At 39.1% G+C, this 19,903-nt stretch overlaps 1 protein-coding gene and 1 long non-coding RNA gene across 2 annotated transcripts in view; both read left to right on the plus strand.

The window, feature by feature from the left end:
• Positions 1–298: 298 nt before the first annotated feature.
• Positions 299–7,620, plus strand: manea (mannosidase, endo-alpha). The gene is made up of 5 exons (XM_088354317.1): positions 299–483; positions 1,998–2,520; positions 3,434–3,543; positions 5,623–5,699; positions 6,726–7,620. The coding sequence occupies exons 2-5, from the start codon at positions 2,040–2,042 to the stop codon at positions 7,360–7,362; spliced, it is 1,305 nt and encodes a 434-aa protein (XP_088210443.1). The 5' UTR covers positions 299–483; positions 1,998–2,039; the 3' UTR covers positions 7,363–7,620.
• A 3,929-nt stretch (positions 7,621–11,549) lies between these two features.
• Positions 11,550–19,903, plus strand: part of LOC148352234 (uncharacterized) — a 130,924-nt gene continuing 122,570 nt past the window's right edge. Inside the window, exon 1 of the long non-coding RNA XR_015852892.1 lies at positions 11,550–11,782. This is a non-coding gene — a long non-coding RNA (uncharacterized LOC148352234). The remainder of the gene's footprint in view (positions 11,783–19,903) is intronic.

Below are 19,903 nucleotides of genomic sequence, written 5' to 3' on the forward strand. Positions count from 1 at the left end.
CGAAAATTGGCTTTTAAAGTACTTAAAAAGTGCATAAAATTTGGCCATGAAAAGTGTGTACGAAGCCTGCAGTTACTGCAACACACTTAATAAACAAATTCACATAAATACAATCGAATTATTACATAACTAGTGTTGGACTTTACGCTTGAATCGATGCTGCATGTTAGACAAGGCTCCGCCAAAGGGGGCAGTGTTTTACTTTTACGGGCATACCGGAAGTACACCGACTCGCTGATTTACATACAAACCGGAAGCTTCCCTTCCACTCCTCCGCATCCAGTCTTTCTGTACATCTCAGATGCTGTCAACACTGACGTAACGGAAATGAACTGTTCGACATCATGTCAACAAAATGATAAAAAAGTCAGCTTGTTATATAATATTTTTTAAAAATTAATCCAGAAATAAACCAGGAGGACTGAGGGGCGTGAGATGGTGGCAAAACCTAGCGGTGACGAGTTCAAAGTTCATCAATGTCAGGTGACGTTTGGCTAGCGACATTAGCTGTTATTTTGTTTTGTTTTACAATGAATTAACGATATCTTCATTTTTCACCTTTTTTCTCTCCACAATTTAAGTTATATAGTTGTGCTTTTATTAAATTTATTTTGTAGGTAGTAGAATGTAATAGCTAATTAAAATAATGTCGTTGTCCTGGAGATAACGGGTTTCTTAATGTATCAATGTTAGCCTAAATGTATCGTTGCGATAATTATGTGGGGAAAATAATACGTTTTTTACCCATATTATATAATGAAATTGTGAATGTATTTAATTGCTGTTAAAAGTGTCGATAAAAACTCACATTGTTGGGATATGATATAATGAAATTGTGTGTTTAATTGCTGTCAAAAATGTCGGAAAATTGTTAAAACGTCATATTGTCAGATATAACGAAATTGTGAATATGCTTAATTGCAGTTAAAATTGTCAAGAAAAATTGTTCAAACCTCATATTGTTTATTTGCTGCTAAAAGTGTCAATAAAATTGTTCAAACCCAAAAATTCTTATGGGGAAAAATGGAGATAATTGTGAATAAGACACCAAAAGACATGTTGATTTACTTGAAAAACGTGTTTTTCAAGTTATTGAAAAGATGTCCTTCTTGGGGCTAAATGATGGCCTAATGTGCCAAAAACAAATATTTCTCCAAAGTCAATTTTGTTGACATTTACTCGACTCTTGGGCTAAACCATGTCGAAAACGCATACCTGTCGTATTTTCCCTTACAAAATACAAAATAATCTTACACCATATTTTTTTTCTCAAACGTGTTTATTTATGTAGTTTAACATGTTAAATTGTACATGTGTTTCGTTATATCATATATAGAATAAAATAGAATAGAATAGAATATACCTTAATTGTCATTGTTACAAAATGGGTTAACATGTGACAATGAAATTGGGCATGACACTCCAGTTTTACACATCTACAGTGAGGTATGAGCCAGAAGATAAAGGAACAGAGAAGATAAGGTTATAAAACAAGGGGGATAAGGCTATAGTTATGATTTACATTGTATTTACACAAGAAAGTTACTGTTAATTAACATTTTGTTGTGAGATACCGAGTTGCTCGACATTAATGATTATTATAAAAAAAGTTCAAAAATGAAGTCGCTTGGCCGTTCACCGTAGAAGAAAAAAGACATAAAAATAGAATTAAGTAGAATAATACATTTTCTTATTCAAATTATGAATTCATTTTCTACATTAGGTTATTGTTAGTAATATACTGATTAAGGGGATAACCACAATCCTGTCTTTTTTCATTTTCTCCTTTCATACTTCCTTTTTATTCTCAACTTCTTTATATAATATCACAATTCGTAATATAATGCATCAAAGCAAGCGAGCCGTTTGAGAGCCGGCTCTCTTTAATGAGTTGAGCCGAAAAAGCCGGTTCTCTAAAAAGAGACAGACTCTTAGTTACATTTTGATCTTGCCCTCCATCCATTTTAAAAATGTTTCCCTTTTATATCTTCTTCCAGATTCGCTTCCCTCACAATGAACCGCGCCACACGGGGTGAAGAATGGCCCGGTTCCGCCGCAAGTCCTGCACGGCCTTGCTAGCGCTAATCCTGCTGGTCTTGATAGTCACCGTGGCCCTCAAGTCTCTAACCCCGGAGATCACGACCTCCGCAGATGGGAAGGAGCCTCTCCCGGAGGGCCCCCGAGAGTTTGGGGCCCCGCCCATGAGGAGCCAAGCGGTCCATTTAGAAAGGGACGACGCGTTAGCCGAGGCGCTGAGCAAGTTCCCCCCGCCCAATTACGACGTCCACGCTTTTTACTACATCTGGTACGGCAACCCGAGCTTCGACGGCAAGTATATCCATTGGGACCACCCGCGGATGCCACACTGGGACCCCAAAGTGGCCGAGAGGTATCCCCAAGGCCGGCACAGCCCGCCCGATGATATCGGGGCTAACTTCTACCCGGCACTGGGGGCTTACAGCTCTAGGGACCCGGCTGTCATGGAGACGCACATGCAGCAGCTGCGCACGGCTGCTATAGGTACAGTACTGCGACCCCGCCTTGTGATGTGTCCACTTTACTGTTTGGAATACGATGTTTGTTAAGTTTAAACAGGTTTCCCGCGGATCCTCAAAAAGTCTTGAAAGGCAAATGTAAATGTAAATGGTCTGCATTTCTATAGCGCTTTTCAAGTCAATGAAGACCTCCCTAAGCGCTTTACAATGTGCTTCACACTTTTCACTTTTTACACACGAACTAACCAATAGCAGCGTCAGCCATGCTAGGCAATTACTTGCTAACAGGGGCATTAGGGATTCAATGTCTTGCTTAAGGACACTTCGACATATAACACGGAGCCGGGAATCGAACCTGTGACCTTGAATGCAAAGATCTCTAAAAATATTTTCAATGGCTAAACGAGAAGCCCATGGTCACATTGGATGACCTGCAGGCATACATAGCGGAGGTGAGACATTCTGTGTATAAATCTACCTTTTATGGAAGAAAGGCAAGGAGAAGAAATACCAGAAAAAAAGCCCGTTTGGCATTTGCAAGAAGCCACATGGGAAACACAAAAAATGGGGAACAAGATGCTCTGTGAGATGAGACCAAAATTGAATTTTATAGCCTGAATGCAAATGGTTAAAATAAGCATTGAATTATTCTTAAAAAAGGCCTTTATTGGCATTAAAATGTCTTAAATCCAATTAACTTAAACATTTTTTAGATTTACATTTGTTTGAATTAAAAACTTTGGAACATTTCTCCATTTTCTTTTTTAATAGTTAACCGATTTACTTTGGTGGCAACGATGCATGACCACTGTAGTTCGGAATACATTAGCTACTCCGTAATTCCCACCTCAGAACGGATTCATGTCGTATCCTGGGGGTATTCTTATTTTGAAGACTGGACTCATTCGCTATTGTGTGTGCTTATAATGTGTCTCCAGGGGTGATTGCAGTTTCTTGGTACCCCCCCAAAACCAACGATGACAACGGCGAGGCGATAGATGACATCGTACCGCTCCTGATGGACGTGGCGCAACGCTACCGCATTAAGGTACTACAGAAAGCCCGGGTGGGGATTTTACTACCTTGTAGTGGTGCTTTTAGTAGTCAACCCCAGTGTTCATTTGAGCTGTGAAAAGTGATGGGTCCCGGGGACTCGCATGCTCAAAAATCTAGGGGTCCCAACACAGATCTATGGCTCCCCAAAATTTAGTCTTATCGAGGTTGAAATTGTAAATCGGCGACAAATATATAATATAAATCTATATCTTCATTCAGTTTTAATCATCACAGTTTATTGGTAATACAAATCAGTTATCTCTTCAAGATTTTTCAGTTCACAACAATATTGTACATTATACAAAATAATATTGCTGAAATAATTATATTAATCTATATTTTCATTCAGTTTTAATCATCACAGTTAATTGGTAATACAAAGCAGTTATCGCTTCAGATTTTTCGGTTCACAATATTGTACATTATACAAAATACTGAAAATACTGCCATCCACTTAACTATCTTTAGCAGTGAAAGCATGGCAGTCTTCTTTTCGATGTCGTATCCGTTCATACTTGCTTCTCTTCCTGCAGCGACAGAATTTCCATAGCTAATTTGTGGTTTTCATTGTCGTTGTGCCGATCCAATGTGCTTTTCTGAAAGTTCGTGTTGCAAATGATTTATGCAGTCCAGTTTTTTTGTCACGCTGGGTACACGCATCACAGAACATGTAGCCTCCATTATCATCCTCCTCATAGCGTAACCAGGCATATAATTGAGTCCATTTTGGCAGAAAAGTCCTTTTCTTGCTGGGAGTATTCTTTTATATTCTGTCGTCGAATCGTTCGCTTCAACGCACATGTTTTCCTTGCCTTCGCGATCTTCTGAAGAATTTCTCCGCCGGTTTTTCGTGCCGGAATTATTGCCGTTGTTATCACTTTCTGCGTTATTTTTCGACTTATTACTGAGAAATTACCAATTTTGTGTTGATTTTCACCTTAACTCGACGACAAGCACCACAACAATGACGTCATCTCGAAGCAACGAGATCTCGTTGGCCGAGATCGGCGTGCAGATGAAAACTCGAATCGCGAGACCAAAACAACAATGGCGGATCTGCCTGACGAAAAGTTTGGAGTGCGGTAAATCTTTGTTGAAAAAAAATAATCGGGTAAAAATGACAACTTTGTGTCAAAAAAGTTGCGTCCCGGGGACGCACCTTGAATGGACACTATGCGTCCCCAGCAATAATGATGCGTCTGGGACGCAGGGACGCGGGCAAACGAGAACACTGCAACCTCTTAACTATCCTGTGTAATTTGCCTAAAATCCCAAACCAAGACGTCCATCTATCCATTATCAGCACCGCTTATCCTCAGTAGGGTTGCGGGGGTAAGGGAGCCAGCCAGTCGCAGGGCACACAGAGACGGACAACTCACTCATTCATACTTAGGGACAATTCGGACTGGCCAATCAACCTGACATGCATGGTTTCGGAAAATGGAAACTGGACTGCCCGGAGGAAACCCGGGCAAGCACGGGGAGAACATGCAAACTTCACACAGGAGGCCCAAAGTAAATGAAATATTCTTGAAGTCTTAGGAGAAACTGAAATAAATGTAGCTCAGGAGGTTGGATTCCTGGCTCCTTCGTGTTATATGTCCAAGTGTCCTTGGGCAAGACACTGAATCCCTAATGCCCCCAATAAGCAGGTAGTTACCTTGCATGGCTGACACTGTGTGGGTAAGTATGAAGCACCTTGTAAAGCACTTTGGGAGGCTTTCGTCCTTCAATGTCACTGGCCTTCAACATCCGAGCGATGAATGTGATGATAGACCAGTCCTGTCATTCATGCTTTTTTCCATTGTCTCTATGTCTAGCCACTCATGTTAGGCAGCACTTGGCTGCAGGCTATGGCTCTCTGCTATTATTAGCTGCTCCCGCTTCATCCTTCAATGTTGCTCATCTTTCACAGCTGAACCTTGCATGTGAGCTTCGGTGTCCTATGATTCCGGCATCAGACACATTTTTCACAGTTTCCTTCTCCAGCCACTCATGTTAGCCATCTGGCTGCGGGCTATGGCACACCACTATTGTTATCGTTAAGCAAATTTTGTGTATTTTTCTTCAGGTGGCGTTCCACATCGAGCCCTACAAAGGAAGAGATGAAGTCAACATGTACGCCAACGTCAAGTACATCATCGACAAGTAAGACTTAAAGGGAATGTGTGTGATTTTTAGTGCCTCCTAGTGGTACAAAAAACTTTCACAGTTAAAAAAAACATTGATTTGAAAGAGAATGTAATTTTTCACATTAATCATACCAATGTTCATTTGTATTAATATTCATAAATTGAGAAAGTTGTATTAGTTTTACATAGAGGAATCCATACCAAGTAGTTGCCATGTTCGTCTGGCATCTTGCTGTTAGCCCGTGCACATTTGACACTGGTTTTCCTTCGAATTAGACAATGCAAGGCCATCTAGTGGTCATATATTACACAATGTAGCAGTGGTCAGGAACCTATGGCTTAAGAGCCCGATACTGCTCTTTTTATGAGTACATATGGCTCTATATCTCTATCCCTCTCTCTCTCTATCTCTCTCTCACTACCTCTCTGTCTCTATCTGTATCTCTCTATCTCTCTCTATCTCTCTATCTATCCCTCTATCCCTCTCTATCTCTCTCTCTATCTATCCCTCTATCCCTCTCTATCTCTATTTCTTTTTCCTTATTTCTCTCTATTTCTTTCTCTATCTCTCTCTCTATCTCCCTCTCTCTATAGTTCTCTCTCTATCTCTCTCTATTTCTCTATCTCTCTCTGTGTCTCTATAGTTCTCTCTCTATCTCTCTCTATTTCTCTATCTCTCTCTGTGTCTCTATCGATCTCTCTATCTTTCTGTCTCTCTCTCTCTTTGTCTCTCCCCCTTCTTTCGCTATCTCTCTGTCTCTGTGTCTGTCTCTGTCTCCATCTGTCTCTCTCTCTCTGTCTCTGTCTGTCCCTCTATCTGTCCCTCTATCTGTCTATCTCTCTATTTCTGTCTCTGTCTCTCTATCTCTCGCTCCCTCTCTATCTCTCGCTCTCTCTCTACCTCTCTCTCTCTACCTCTCTCTCTCTCTACCTCTCTCTCTATCCCTCTCTATCTATCTAAATATTTTCTTGTCGCGGCTCTTCGGGTCAAAAAGGTTCCCAACCACCGCTTTAAAGACTCGGCGCGACCTCTCCCCTCCAGGTACGGCCCCCACCCGGCTTTCTACCGCTTCTCGACGGACACGGGCCAGCTCCTCCCTCTCTTCTACGTCTACGACTCTTACCTGCAGAACACGGAGCAGTGGGCGCGGCTCCTCCGTCACTCGCCGGGGGGCCTCGGCCTCCGGGGCGGCCCCCACGACGCCGTTTTCCTGGCGCTGCTGGTGGAGGAGAAGCAGCTGCGGGAAGCCCTGAGCGCCGGATTCGACGGCGTCTACACCTATTTCGCCACCAACGGCTTCACCTACGGCTCCACCCAGCGCAACTGGGAGGGCGTGCGGGCCTTCTGCCGCGACAACGGACTCCTCTTCGTGCCCAGCGTGGGGCCCGGCTACGCCGACACGGCCGTGCGGCCCTGGAACTTCCAGAACACGCGCAACCGCATCAACGGCAAGTATTACGAGACGGCGCTGAGCGCCGCCACGGCCGCCAAGCCCGACCTGCTCTCCGTCACGTCCTTCAACGAATGGCACGAGGGGACGCAGATCGAGGCCGCCGTGCCCAAAAGCGGCACGGCCGTCTATCTGGACTATTTGCCCAACAAGCCCAACATCTACTTGGAGATTACCAGGAAGTGGGTGGCTATATTCGGGGGGGAGCGCGGCAGGCGGCGGTTCTGATCTCACAAACAGGGACGGCTTCCGATCCTTCCTGTGAATCTATCCTTTAGCCACCGCCATTGATCCCTCTAATTTTCCACTGGTCTGAGCGTTCACACAAAGTCGGTGAGCAACGCTTGAAACAACAGTGAGCAACAGCAATCCCAAGTGTGGCAACTAAATCATGATCAAACATGTCCAAAACTTGACATCAAGTTACATTTTGAGTTTCCGGCAATGCAAAATTATTTTTCTCTTTTGAATGAATTGACTCATGTACGATTGCCTACAAACGTCATTCTTTCACAAGATTTCCATTTCTTTTTTTTCCTGGTATCTTTTGTCACATAATATTAACATTTTTGGGGGCTTATTGAGTTGGTTGCACGATACAGAACTGCATTTAATTACATTTTTTTAGTGGAAGTACAATACAGTCAAAAAGATCAACTTGATATAATTAGAAATTATTTGAATGCAACACAAACTTTTTCCTCTTTTTCCCTGTTTTTTTCTCCTTTTTTAAAAATTCCTTTTTTTTTAAATCCCATTGTGTTTATTTTTTCCTAGCTTTTACTTTTTTCTTGCCTTTTTGTTCTCTATTACCTTTTTTACCTGATTTTTTCCTGCTCTTTTTTTCTTTTTCTCTCCTTTTGTTTCATTTTTTTCTCAGCTTTTCACTACTTTTTCATTTTTGTATTTATTCTTTTACGTTCGATTTCCCCCCCTTCCTTTAAGTCATTTTGTGCACAATTTTACATAATATTTGGTCGTGTAGGGATTAAAGAAGCAAAAACAACCCGAAGAGCCGTTTGGGACCAGAAAGAGCCGATTATTTTTAGTGGGCGAGCCGAAGAAGCCGGTTCTCGAAAAACTCTACTGACTTTACTCAACTTCGTTCTACTTCGACATTGACTTCAAATACCGCATTTAGAACACAACATCAGGGGAACCCGTGTATTTTGACCTTCATGCACTGTAACCTTGACTTAATTCGCTTTTTAGTGTGCGGAAAAGCTCTGCACACACGCAGCTTAGAGGGAACATTGGCCACAGCTTATCTGATGTTGGGATCTATCCCCAGCCACTTGTTCCAGCTCATCCAACAGGAACTCGAGGCGTTCCCAAGCAAGCCTAGAGACGTATTGTATTTTCACGACCATAAGGCGCACTGTGTTAAAAGGCGCAGTAGCAGTTGCTGGTTTTATTTCTGTATTTTACACATACATACTACGCGTTTGATTATTTGGTGCTGGTGTCCTTTGCTACTGTAGCGTGTTGACTCTCTCTCTGCGTCCTTAAGCCCCTGGTAGGCAGGGTTGGGTAGGGTTACTTTAACTGGATTACTTTCAATGACTTTTGGATGACTCCAATACCAAATATGCTAATAAAAGACAAGAGAAACTAAAAATGAATAAAATGACTTAATTTTGTGCAGGCTTGGGGAGTAACGGAATACATGGAACGGCAAAAATGATGTTGGCAAGCTGTTTGGATTGATTTTCATTTTGTTTCTGTCGCATTTGATGTTAGCTTTGCAAGAGATCAAAGCCAGGAGAGAAAGCTTACCACGTGTTGTGAGTCATCATTTTATTCATATTTAGTTTCTGTTGTCTTTTATTAGCATATTTGGTATTGGAGTCATCCAAAAGTAATTAAAAGTAATCCAGTTAAAGTAACCCTACTCAACCCTGCCTATGATAAACAGGTCCAAGGTGAGGGGCCAGACGAAAGCGCAGCTCACTACTTATGATGAAAAAGAACCTCTGTAAACGATTTTCCTCGGCTAGACGCAGTTTAGCGGGGCTTTCCTCTGGAGGTGGGGTCCCATGGCGAGCGCCTGGTGGCCGGGCTCAGCCGTAGGGAAGTCCTGGGTCCCCCTACCCCATGGGCTCACCACCTGTGGCAGGAACCAAAGGAGTCGGGTGCATAGAGAGCCAGGTGGCAGTTTAAGGAAAACTCCTCGAGGCACCAATCCCAGGCTACAGAAACTTGCTTCCTGTGATTAAAAAACAAATCTGTGAGTTTAAGTGCTCAACGGGTTTTGCGGGAGCGTTTCATTGCCACAAGATGGCAACAAAGCTCTCGAAAACAACCACCGAGCATAAACATCTGGCATGTCACACTCATTTTCACTGAGGGCCACGTCAGCGTCATTGCGTTCTTCAAAGGGCTTGATGTCACTACATGACATTGGTATGTAAAATACTTGCAACTACTCTATAACTGTATTATTCATTTGAGTCACAAATATTACAGTCAAGTCAATTCACGTTTATTTGTGATGCCCTTAATCTGTTGTTCTGAATTTGTATACTGCCTAAGGAGTTACAGGGAACGATGCAGGTTGCATTCGGTGCATTCGCATTGATCGCTGCTTGGCCCTGTGGCTGGGACCTTGACTCGGCCTCTTGGCTGGAAACAAGTGTCTCAGCCTCTTGGCTTTGCAGTGTATTATGATTTGACCGATAATTGATAAAGAATATAGAACAATAACCCTCTACAACCCCCCCCCCTTAATCACAAAGAGTCTCAAAGGGCGGCACAGACCACAGATTATTGCAAACCACAGACTATTATGACACATCCCCTGATCTGAAACCGACATGAGGGCAAGGAAAACTCAAAAACCTCAAGTTATGTTTATTTGTGACGCCTTAATCACAAGGAGTCTCAAAGGGCTGCTCAGACCTCTGATTATTGCAAACCACAGACTATTATGACACCATCCCCTCATCTAAAACCTACATGAGGGCAGAGAAAAACCCAAAAAGTTGTATTGAAAAAAAAATGTCAAAAGACATATGTGGTATGTTATAAATTAAAAACAGTGACACAGCACCTCGACATCCGAGCAATGAAAAATTTTACACACTAGATGCCTTTCAAGCAAAACTAATTATAATCCAGGTTACAAGAATTTTCTGATATTACCACTACAGACTGACTTTAAAATCATTTCATTATCATCTTATTCATCTCATTACTGTATTTTGTGTGTAATTACTAGTTCAATGTGTTCAGAACGATGTGTTTGTAACCATTTGTGTTTAAATAGGATGCATTTGGGAAGCCGAGAACAAATTGATTGGTTTTCAGTTATTTTGTGTCTTGAAAAATCGCCCGAGATACAAGCAATTCTAGATTATGAGCATGATCCAGGAACAAACGAATCTTGTATTTAGAGGTAGAGTGTATGACAAAACATATTGGACATTTTTACGATTATTTATTTCTCCTTTCGTAATATAAAATACTGTGGCGCTGAGCTGTCGCTTCAAAAACATCATTTTGGACAGGCATTGTGGGAAATGTAGTTCTTAAGTCAAAGCACTTTTTGACCTGTTTTCTTAGACTCTAAGACATTTTAATGTTTCGTGGGCTGCATAAAATGACGTGGCCGTCCACATTTAGCCCACGGGCCTTGAGTTTGACACATGTCGTCAATCATGGACGGTTACTAGGTAAAAGTAAACTTTAAAATGAGACTACCACTTTAACTGTCAAGTGATATCACACCCAAAGCAAAGAAATCGTGATTTTCTCAGGAAGGCCATATTTCAAATGGGCATATCTTCAAAATAGTTAAAAAGAATGAGAAAAAAAAGAGAAAGAGAAAATAATAAGATGGGAAGTGGGGAAAAAACTAAAATAATTAAGAGAAAGAAATAAAAGTTTCCATGACTGTGCACAAGTTGCATTCAAGGACTAACAATAAAACAGGACATTTTGTCACAAGGAATGTAACCCAATAAAAAGTGAAATATCAAAACCTAGTGTGGTTTTTTTTTAGCACAATAATTGCCATAGTTTGTGTTTAAATAATTTTTTTTACAGTGAGAAGGGGTATCTTAGCAGTATTATGATATAACTATTGAAAATATGAGTATTAGTCTGAAAATGTATCAAACGGTATTGATAATTTATTCAGATGTTTAAATCAAATATTAAGTGAAACTTTATTTAATATATTTTTTTAAGTTGGTATCAAAATTTCCTCAAAGTAAATGAAAAATAAAATGTGAAATGCGAATTAAAAATGTTTACATGTACGGAATAGATTTTGGCTTTTGTTTTGTAAAGCTTTTTAAACGCCAAATAAAACAAAATGCGCTTCTATTTGGCTAGTGGTCATTATGCTTGTCCCCTGGTTCTTCTTCGACTGTTTTCTTCTTCACTGGTGCCGCAAAGAACCCTGGTATTGGAGTCTCTGCATTTTATACAGGTGTTTCAAGCTAACTCTAGCTAATTCACTAAGCGAACCTAACATAAAATGGTGGATTTCTCTGCGATATGTTCCATTTATTTTATTTGTTTTGACGTCAGAAACGCCACAGTTGTTATTTTGTTTTCTTTTTTTTCATTAATATTCTGGTGGCACAACTTGGAATAAGGAAATTAAACAACTCTGGGAGCCGGGAGGATCAACTTCTTGATTGAGGTGAGTGACGTGAATACATCTTTTATTATCTTTTACTTTGGGAAATTAATGTAGACAATAAATAAAAAGTGTTTAAAAACAAATAAACCCTTGTTATTAAATAGTGTAGTGTTAAAAAAACATCATAAATGTATACTGTATTCAAATTGATACAAATCTATCGTTTTAATAAGACGTCTTTGCTGTGAAACCCCCACTATTCGCGGTTTTTTTCTTACGGTTTCGTGACGTCACTAATTTGCCCCGTGTTCTGCATTCTGATTGGCTGGATAGTCTCTGATTTTGTTCATATTGATTTCCAAAATTATAATTTGATGATATTTATTATTTGTTATTATAGTTATTTGTAAATAAACAACGGTTATACGGAAATTGTATTTGTTAAATGCTTAAGCTTGTAAAAACGGTTTGTTCTTTGGTTTCCGTGTATGTAAGACTTTTTAATTATATAATAATTGTAAAAGAAGATTTCTACTTCACGGATTTCTTAAAAGACAGGAAAAAAAAATAGCCTAAAGAAATTTGCATTTATCAATATAATCACTTGTTGGAACAAACAATATATTTTCTTCTGTTTCTCTTTTAAATAAAATCTAAAAAATAAATACTGCCAATAAATCTTGTTCAATGTTATTGTGACTGTGATCCCTTAAATTTGGCACAAAAATAATAAATTAAACACATTTCTGGGCGGGTATCACAAAAATGATAATTACACAGATTTATTTTTTTTACAAAAAAAATCTAAAATAAATATATCTTTTGGAGAGGAATTATTCATTCATAAAAATACAATTTAAAAAAATGCAGCAGTGGGTGTGGCGATCTTTTTAAAAATTATTTTATTCTACTATTTTATGTAGATTACTTATATATATGAAATAAAACATGATTAAAAATGGATACGTAAATATATGAATATAAAAAGATCACCTTAAAAAAACTCGATGATATTAGAACGTAATGAATTTTACTTTTTTTTAAATTTTGATTTTTAAGTATTGTATTTTCATTAATAAAAAGTGCAATTATAAATGCAGTTCTATAGTGGTGTGATACAGTACAACTAAACTGACATTTTTATTTCATTCTATTATTTTTGGTACTGTATTTATATTCATATTTAATAGAAATATACAAACAAAAACACATAAATAATAAATATAATTAAAATATAAAACAGTGAATCTATGCTGGGATCCAAATTTGACGATATTAACACATGACGGAACCATAAAAGTTATTTTCATTTTATTTTGTTTTCCTATTATTTTTGTGTGTATACTGTTTATGTGTAAATATTTATTAATACAAATATAAAAATAAATACATAATCATTTAATGACATCATGGTGCAAAATAAGATATAAAAACAAATGACGTTTAATTTTTTTAAAATATGTTCTTTATTTAACTTAAGTTTTAGCTGAATAGAATAATAGACTTGTCACAAGCCAGAAACGGAGACAGGACCCAATAGCGTTCGTTTTACTCAGTTTTATTGAGAAAGAGAGCAGCGCTTGCTTCTACGATCCGATGATTGACGGTCACGGGTAGCTGAACGACGAAGACGTGTTGAGCGAGGATAGTCGTGGGCGGCAGGAAATCTGGTCGATAGCCAGGACGGGGGAGCAAGGGCTGTAACGAGTCCAGAAAAGAGGTCAGCAACAAGTATCAGGCAGGAAACAGGGCAAAACAGATCGATGGCCGGGACGGAAAAGCAGGGCAGAGACGGGTCCAGAAACAGGTCGGCAACAGGTAACAGGCAGGAGAAAACAGGGCAGGAGATTGTCGGAAGGTACGGAGCTTGCCTATCAAAAGCGTAAGTTCGCAGGACGGTCTGACAGCTTCCTCTAGGAAGCCAGGGGTTTAAAAAGAGTAATGGAACCAATCAGCGACCAGGGCTGTTGGCGCCAACAGGGCATTCGCAGTTGCCCCGAATCAACAATCATGACAAGACTAATTTTAATGATACTTTTTTAGCATTGTTTGTAATTGAATATTTATTCGGCTTATCATTTGTTAATATGTTTCAATATATTAAAACTTTTCTGATCCCAAATCGATTATTCAATAAAAGAGATCTATCCATCCATTATCTGCACCGCTTATCGTCAGTAGGGTCGCAGGGGTGCTGGAGCCCATCCCAGCCATCTTCGGGCAGTGGGCAGGGGACGCCCTCTACTGGTTGCCAGCCAGTTGCAGGGCACACAGAGACAGACAACTCACTCACTCACTCATTCGCACTTAGGGACAATTTGGACCGGCCAATTAACCTGACATGCATGTTTTTGGAATGTGGGCGGAAACCCACGCAGGCACGGTTGAGAACATGCAAACTCCACAAGGGGAGGCTGCGGAAGCTGGACTTGAACCCTGATCTTCTGAACCGTCGGGCTGCGCGCTAACCACCCATCTGTCTTGCCACCCTATATAAATATTAATTGGTAGTTCTGTCAAATGAGACAGATATGAAATAGCCACCCTTCTTAAATGTTTATCCTTACATTGTCCTGTTTTTTCTTTAATTTTGTTGAAAGACACTAAATATTACACACTTCCCCTTTATTTTTTGTGCCGTCTTCGTCGTTTAACTGAATGATTTTTGTATAAATTTCCTTTTGCATCATAGCCACCAGATAACTCCGACCTTACATTTTCATAACTCGAGGAGCCGCTTAAAAACGATGATTATACGCGTTGACATTTTCCTCCAATTCGTCATTTCACGTCAACCACCAACCTATAGTTTGAGGGGTCATAAATTACAGCGACGGAAGCGTCTTCTTCTTCTTTTTTTTTTTATCGGGTCTGAGGTCGCTCGTCTCGCCACCGCCATGTCGGGATTTTTGAATAAATTGGGAATAAACGCCCCGTGCTGAAAAAAGCTTGTTTTTGAAAATTGCAGGAAACCCACCCGCCGTGTTTATGTCCGCCCATATACACAATTTAGATTTTTGACCCCGGTCGTGTCGTGGCCGCAACCGGCAGGGCGTGCAAACGCGTTCAATCTGACGGGGCGTTCTCATTTTTGTGTTTCTGTCTGGTAAACTTTGTCTTTTTGTTTTAATGGCAAGGTTTAGTCCACCCCACGCATGTTAAAAGCTGGATTTCCGAGAGGTCAAATTAGGATCTGTTGTAGACCCTAGATCAGGGGTGTCAAACTCATTTTAACTCGGGAGCCACGAGATAGAACAAACATTCTGTCGGGGGCCGGACTCGTAGATTAAAGAGAAAGAAAAAGGGAGATAAAGAAATAAGAGAAAGAGGGAGGGAAAAGGAGAGAGGGCGGGACAAAGAAAGAAAAAGAGAGCGAGGGAGAGAGCATGAAAAACAAAAGATAAAAAGTCGTGAGAGAGGGAAAAGAAAGGGAGAGTTTAGAAAGAAATCCAAAGAGAAATAAAAAGACAGGAGAGAAAAGAGAAAAGAAAGCGCGAAGGGTATAAAGAGAGAGAGAGAAAAGGAAAAAAGGAAGTTAGAGCAAAATAAGTTAAAAAGACACAGAGAGAGAAAGAGCAACAAAGAAAGAGAAAAAAGAGACATAGAGAGTCAAAGAAAAGGGTTGGAAAAGAGAGAGAGAGAGAAAAATAAATACAAGTACAGTGTCTTTGTTCGAGGCACCTGTCTTTGGCAACATCAAGTTGACATATTTCAACCTGCAGCTTGTTTTTCTCTTGCGCTTTTCTGAGTGTTGTGTCACGGGCCGGATTCAATCCCTTAGCGGGCATGATCTGGCTCTCGGGCCGCCTGTTTGATACCTGTGCCCTAGATCAAGGCTCTACAACGTGGATTATTATTAGATAGGGCATGCTTTTTTTTCTTCCTAAAACTTTAAAAAAATATGAAGTGGGAGCGTGGTGAGGTACATATACAGCACGACGGTACTAAATTCTGAAGAGACCGTTTTTAAAATGGATTATTTTAGAAGCATATTGGCCAAGGTTTAGCGTTGGCGGGCATTCTTAACAAATATAAAAAAGCGAAATAAGAAAATGTTAAAATGTTGACGTTCCTCTTGTGCTAAATTATAAAATGAAAGAACAACTAATTGAGTTGAAAATAAGATACAATGTTAATGTTTCCTTAATGATCAGATATAAAATGAAATAACACATAAAATAAATAATACAAATGAAAATGTTAATGTTTCCCTCGTAATAAAGTATGAAATAAAAATGACGAATAAACAGTTAAAGACCATTTAAAAAAAAGAATGAATCAAAACAGGAAAATGAAATAAACGGGTTCCTACTCCTCTTATACTAAAATATTAGATAAGGCAATAATAAATAAAATCAAAATTAAAAAGAATTTGAAAAATAAAATTGGATGACCCCCTTCATGTTAGCATCCTCTCATGCTAAAATAATCCATAAATTAATTAAATTATTTTGAAATAGGGCAGCACGGCGGCGCAGTGGTTAGCGCTTGTGCGGCACAGTTCATGTCATGGGAACCTGTCGTGGGTTCAAATCCAGCTCCAGACTTCCTGTGCGGAGTTTGTATGTTCTCCCTGTGCTTGCGTGGGTTTCCTTCGGGCACTCCGCTTTCCTCCCACGTTCCAAAGACATGCATTTCAGGTGAATTGGCCGGTCCAAATTGTCCCTATGTGTGAATGAGCGAATGAGTTGTCTGTCCCCGTGTGCCCTGCGATTGGCTGGCAACCAGTTCAGGATGTCCCCTGCCCGCTGCCCGATGTTTGCTGGGATGGGCTCCAGCACCCCCTACTGAGGATAAGCGGTGTAGCTAATGAAATGAAATGAAATACTATACTACTCCATAGTTTACATAAGAATTGAAATAGTACCATTTAAAGCCCCAGTGTGTATCATTTGACTACTAAATGGCTCTGTTGTCTAATGCAAACAAAAACCAGTGCCACAGAGCCCAGCGTAGCAGCAAGTTGCCAGAAAGACATGGCGGCGACCTCTAGGTAGGTATTTCCCTATGTAAGATAAATAAACATTGATAAAAAAAAACTTTGGTATGATAGTATTTTTTATACCTAGTATTCAAATCAATGATTTGATTTTTCTTTTCTTTTACTGAATTTAAGTTTTTTTGTACCACTAGGAGGCACTATTCAACTTTTCATGTTTGCCAGTTGTTTCTTGTCCCGATCTACACAAGTGTAAGACGATTGTAAGGCTAGCGTGAAACATTCCCATAACTGCTAATTTAGTGATGCGGCTTGTGGGATTGACAAAAACGGCAAACCCCGCTCTGGTCTCGTCTAGTCTGGTCTGTCTGTCGTCTTTCCCAACCACAATGTTCCTTCACCTCCGTTGGGGAAGGCAAAACTATTTTTAAGATGGCTACAAGGCGGATTTTTAAATCGTTTCCCGAAGTTATGGAGAAAGTCTTCACGCTTACTTTTAGTGCTAAATTGAATAAAGCCACATTTAAGGTATACATCTCAAGCAGGGGTGTGCAAAGTAAGGCCCGCGGGCCACAGGTTTGATTTGTCCGTCCTGCCGGACCAAAATGGTCAAAATATAACGATTATATATCTCTAATCGTAAATAATGTACTACTAATAAAAAATGTTTTTGTCATGATTACTGATGTGAATCAGCTCTTTTGGCGCCAACTGCCTCGGACTCTGATTGGCTCCCTGTCCCTATTCAAACCAACTCCTTTCTGTCACCTGTTGTCAGTCCGTCTGCGAACCTCAGTCTACTCCAGGCAAGCCTTTTTTCGACCCTGACTCCCACCTTTTTTGCTCCTGTCTGTTCCCCGGCTTCAACCCGTTTTTTGATCCTGACCACGTCCACTCTCCTCTCCTCTCCTGGCTTTTGACTTGTTTCTGATCCCGACCACGTTTTTTGCTCTCCTGTCCTGGCGACTGACCTGTTTTTTCCGTTCCCAACACTGCCATCTCTCGCCACGGAAGAACCACTTCCGCGTTCAGGGCGACCTGCTTCCCGCGCCAGCGATCACCGGATCGTGGGTGCAACCATTTCCTTTCTTCCAATAAAACTGAGAGAAACGTAATGCAAGTGGGTCCTGTCTCCGCTCTGGTCCTGAGAGTTTTTTGGGTGCCAACTTTGTCCCGATTGCCCCTTTGTGTGTCTATGACGAAAATACTTCTACATAAATGCAAGAAAAACACGACAGAATTACTACAAAACTAAATATCACATTAAGTGCTTAAAAACAGGGACTTAATATATTATTTTGCTTTCACTCTCCAAAGAAAAAATATGATAAAGGTACTACAAAAATGATACTACAGTAATACTCTAATACAAAAACACTACTTTAGAAATATTAAACCAGAAATACTACAAAAAGGCTACAGAAATACCACATTTCAGTAGTATTATGGCGGAAATACAGCCAAAATACCACTACAGCAGTACTGTAAAAATACTACTATGGAAATGCTACAAAAATACTACTTTGGAAATACTACAAAAATTCTACGTTGGAAGTACTTCACAAATACTTTTACATAAATACTCCATACAATACTACTACAGTGATACTATAATACAAAGATTCTACTACAAAAATACAACTGCAGTAATACTATAAAAAAATAGTAACAAGGTACTACAAAAATACTACGATGGAACAAAATTACTTAAGAAATACTACCAAAATTCCCATATGAAATACTAAAGAAATACTACTATGGAAATACTACAAAACACTACTGCTAAATACTAGAAAAATAAATCTGCAATAAAGTTTCAATAATTCTACAGGACTATACTAAAATACTAAAGAAATGTAAAACCACAGTAATACTACAAAACTATAAAATTTAGTGCTTAAAACAGGGACTTAATATATATTATTTTGCTTTAATTGTGATTATTTTGAAACCAATTTGATGAAACTACTTACCGTATTTAGAAATGAATATCGAGAAATCTAACATGTAGATGTCTGCATGTATATTTATTCGTAAATGAAATAATGAGATAGGTCTCCAGGCCCCTCGGCCACGTTTTTGAACCCAATGTGGCCCCCCAACTCCAAATAGTTGCCCACCCCTGATCTAAAGGCAACACAACACAAGTCTCTAAACTTGTGTTTTTCTTCTTTTCTTTTCTAAAAGCTCTAAATATGTAACAAAAATTTGCTATGCTGCCATCTAGTGACGCCTGTAGGACACTGAAACATCAGGCGTGGCCTCAGAGAGGATTTCTTTAACGTCTGTCAAATAGTGAGCGTATTTAACTGATTATAGACGCCAAATATCTGTTTTAAAAGCACTAGGGACAATATCACTTAAGAAAAGTGTCCTATAATTGTTTTGTTTATTGTTATTACCATAGTTACTATATTTTACAAATGATTTCTATCTTCACATAAACACATCCATTATTTGCACCGCTTATCCTCAGTAGGGTCACGGTTGTGCTGGAGCCTATCCCTGCCGTCTTCGGGCAGTGGGCAGGGGACGCCCTCTACTGGTTGCCAGCCAAATATATTGAAATGACAAAATACAAATACTTTTTATTTGAACAGCACTGCAAACGCATCTATTTTTAAACTGCATTAGGGAACAAATGGTTTCAAACAAAAATGTATTTTATTACCTGCAGATAGTTTTGTTTGTATGTTTTTATTATATTAGCCAGTAATTTTACAAATTAAAATAATTTAATAAATCAATTGATGTGAATACGCTAAAAATGTGTTAAATATATATGTATAATATATACATTTATGTTATGTAGGTGTTCATTTCTTTTTCTTTTTTTTGCATTTATTTTTACATTTTTAGGTTCTAGCAGTATTTGCAATCTCTATCTTTTCCAATTAAAATTTGCAGTTATTATTATCTTTCATATTCAGCTGAAAATATGACAAAATTAATTTAAAAAAAACATATTTAATTAAATTAACTCTGTAATATAATAAAACATGTGTTGATGACAATACAGCATAACAAAATAATGATAAATAATCAAATTTACAGTGTATAATTTTTTTTAAAGTGTGTTGAAAAATAAAATACAATATCAGAAAATGTAATAACATAATCAACAAAATTTATTGAAAATGTTTATTGTTATATTATTTTTGTTATCTAGGTATTTTGGCAGTAATTGCTGCCTCTATTTTACTAATTAAATTATTATTTGCATTATCGTTCTTATATGACTA

The sequence above is a fragment of the Urocampus carinirostris genome, chromosome 15 (genome assembly GCF_059441175.1).
Source record: "Urocampus carinirostris isolate Australia breed hairy pipefish chromosome 15, RoL_Ucar_1.0, whole genome shotgun sequence".
NCBI lineage: Eukaryota > Metazoa > Chordata > Actinopteri > Syngnathiformes > Syngnathidae > Urocampus > Urocampus carinirostris.

What these genes read in the sequence shown, in the direction of transcription:
- manea (XM_088354317.1), top strand. Translation starts at nt 2,040, where the DNA reads ATGGCCCGGTTCCGCCGCAAGTCCTGCACGGCCTTGCTAGCGCTAATC. An exon ending in GCTGCGCACGGCTGCTATAG is followed by an intron (nt 2,521 to 3,433) that starts GTACAGTACTGC and finishes ATGTGTCTCCAG; the next exon opens with GGGTGATTGCAGTTTCTTGG. An exon ending in GTCAAGTACATCATCGACAA is followed by an intron (nt 5,700 to 6,725) that starts GTAAGACTTAAA and finishes TCTCCCCTCCAG; the next exon opens with GTACGGCCCCCACCCGGCTT.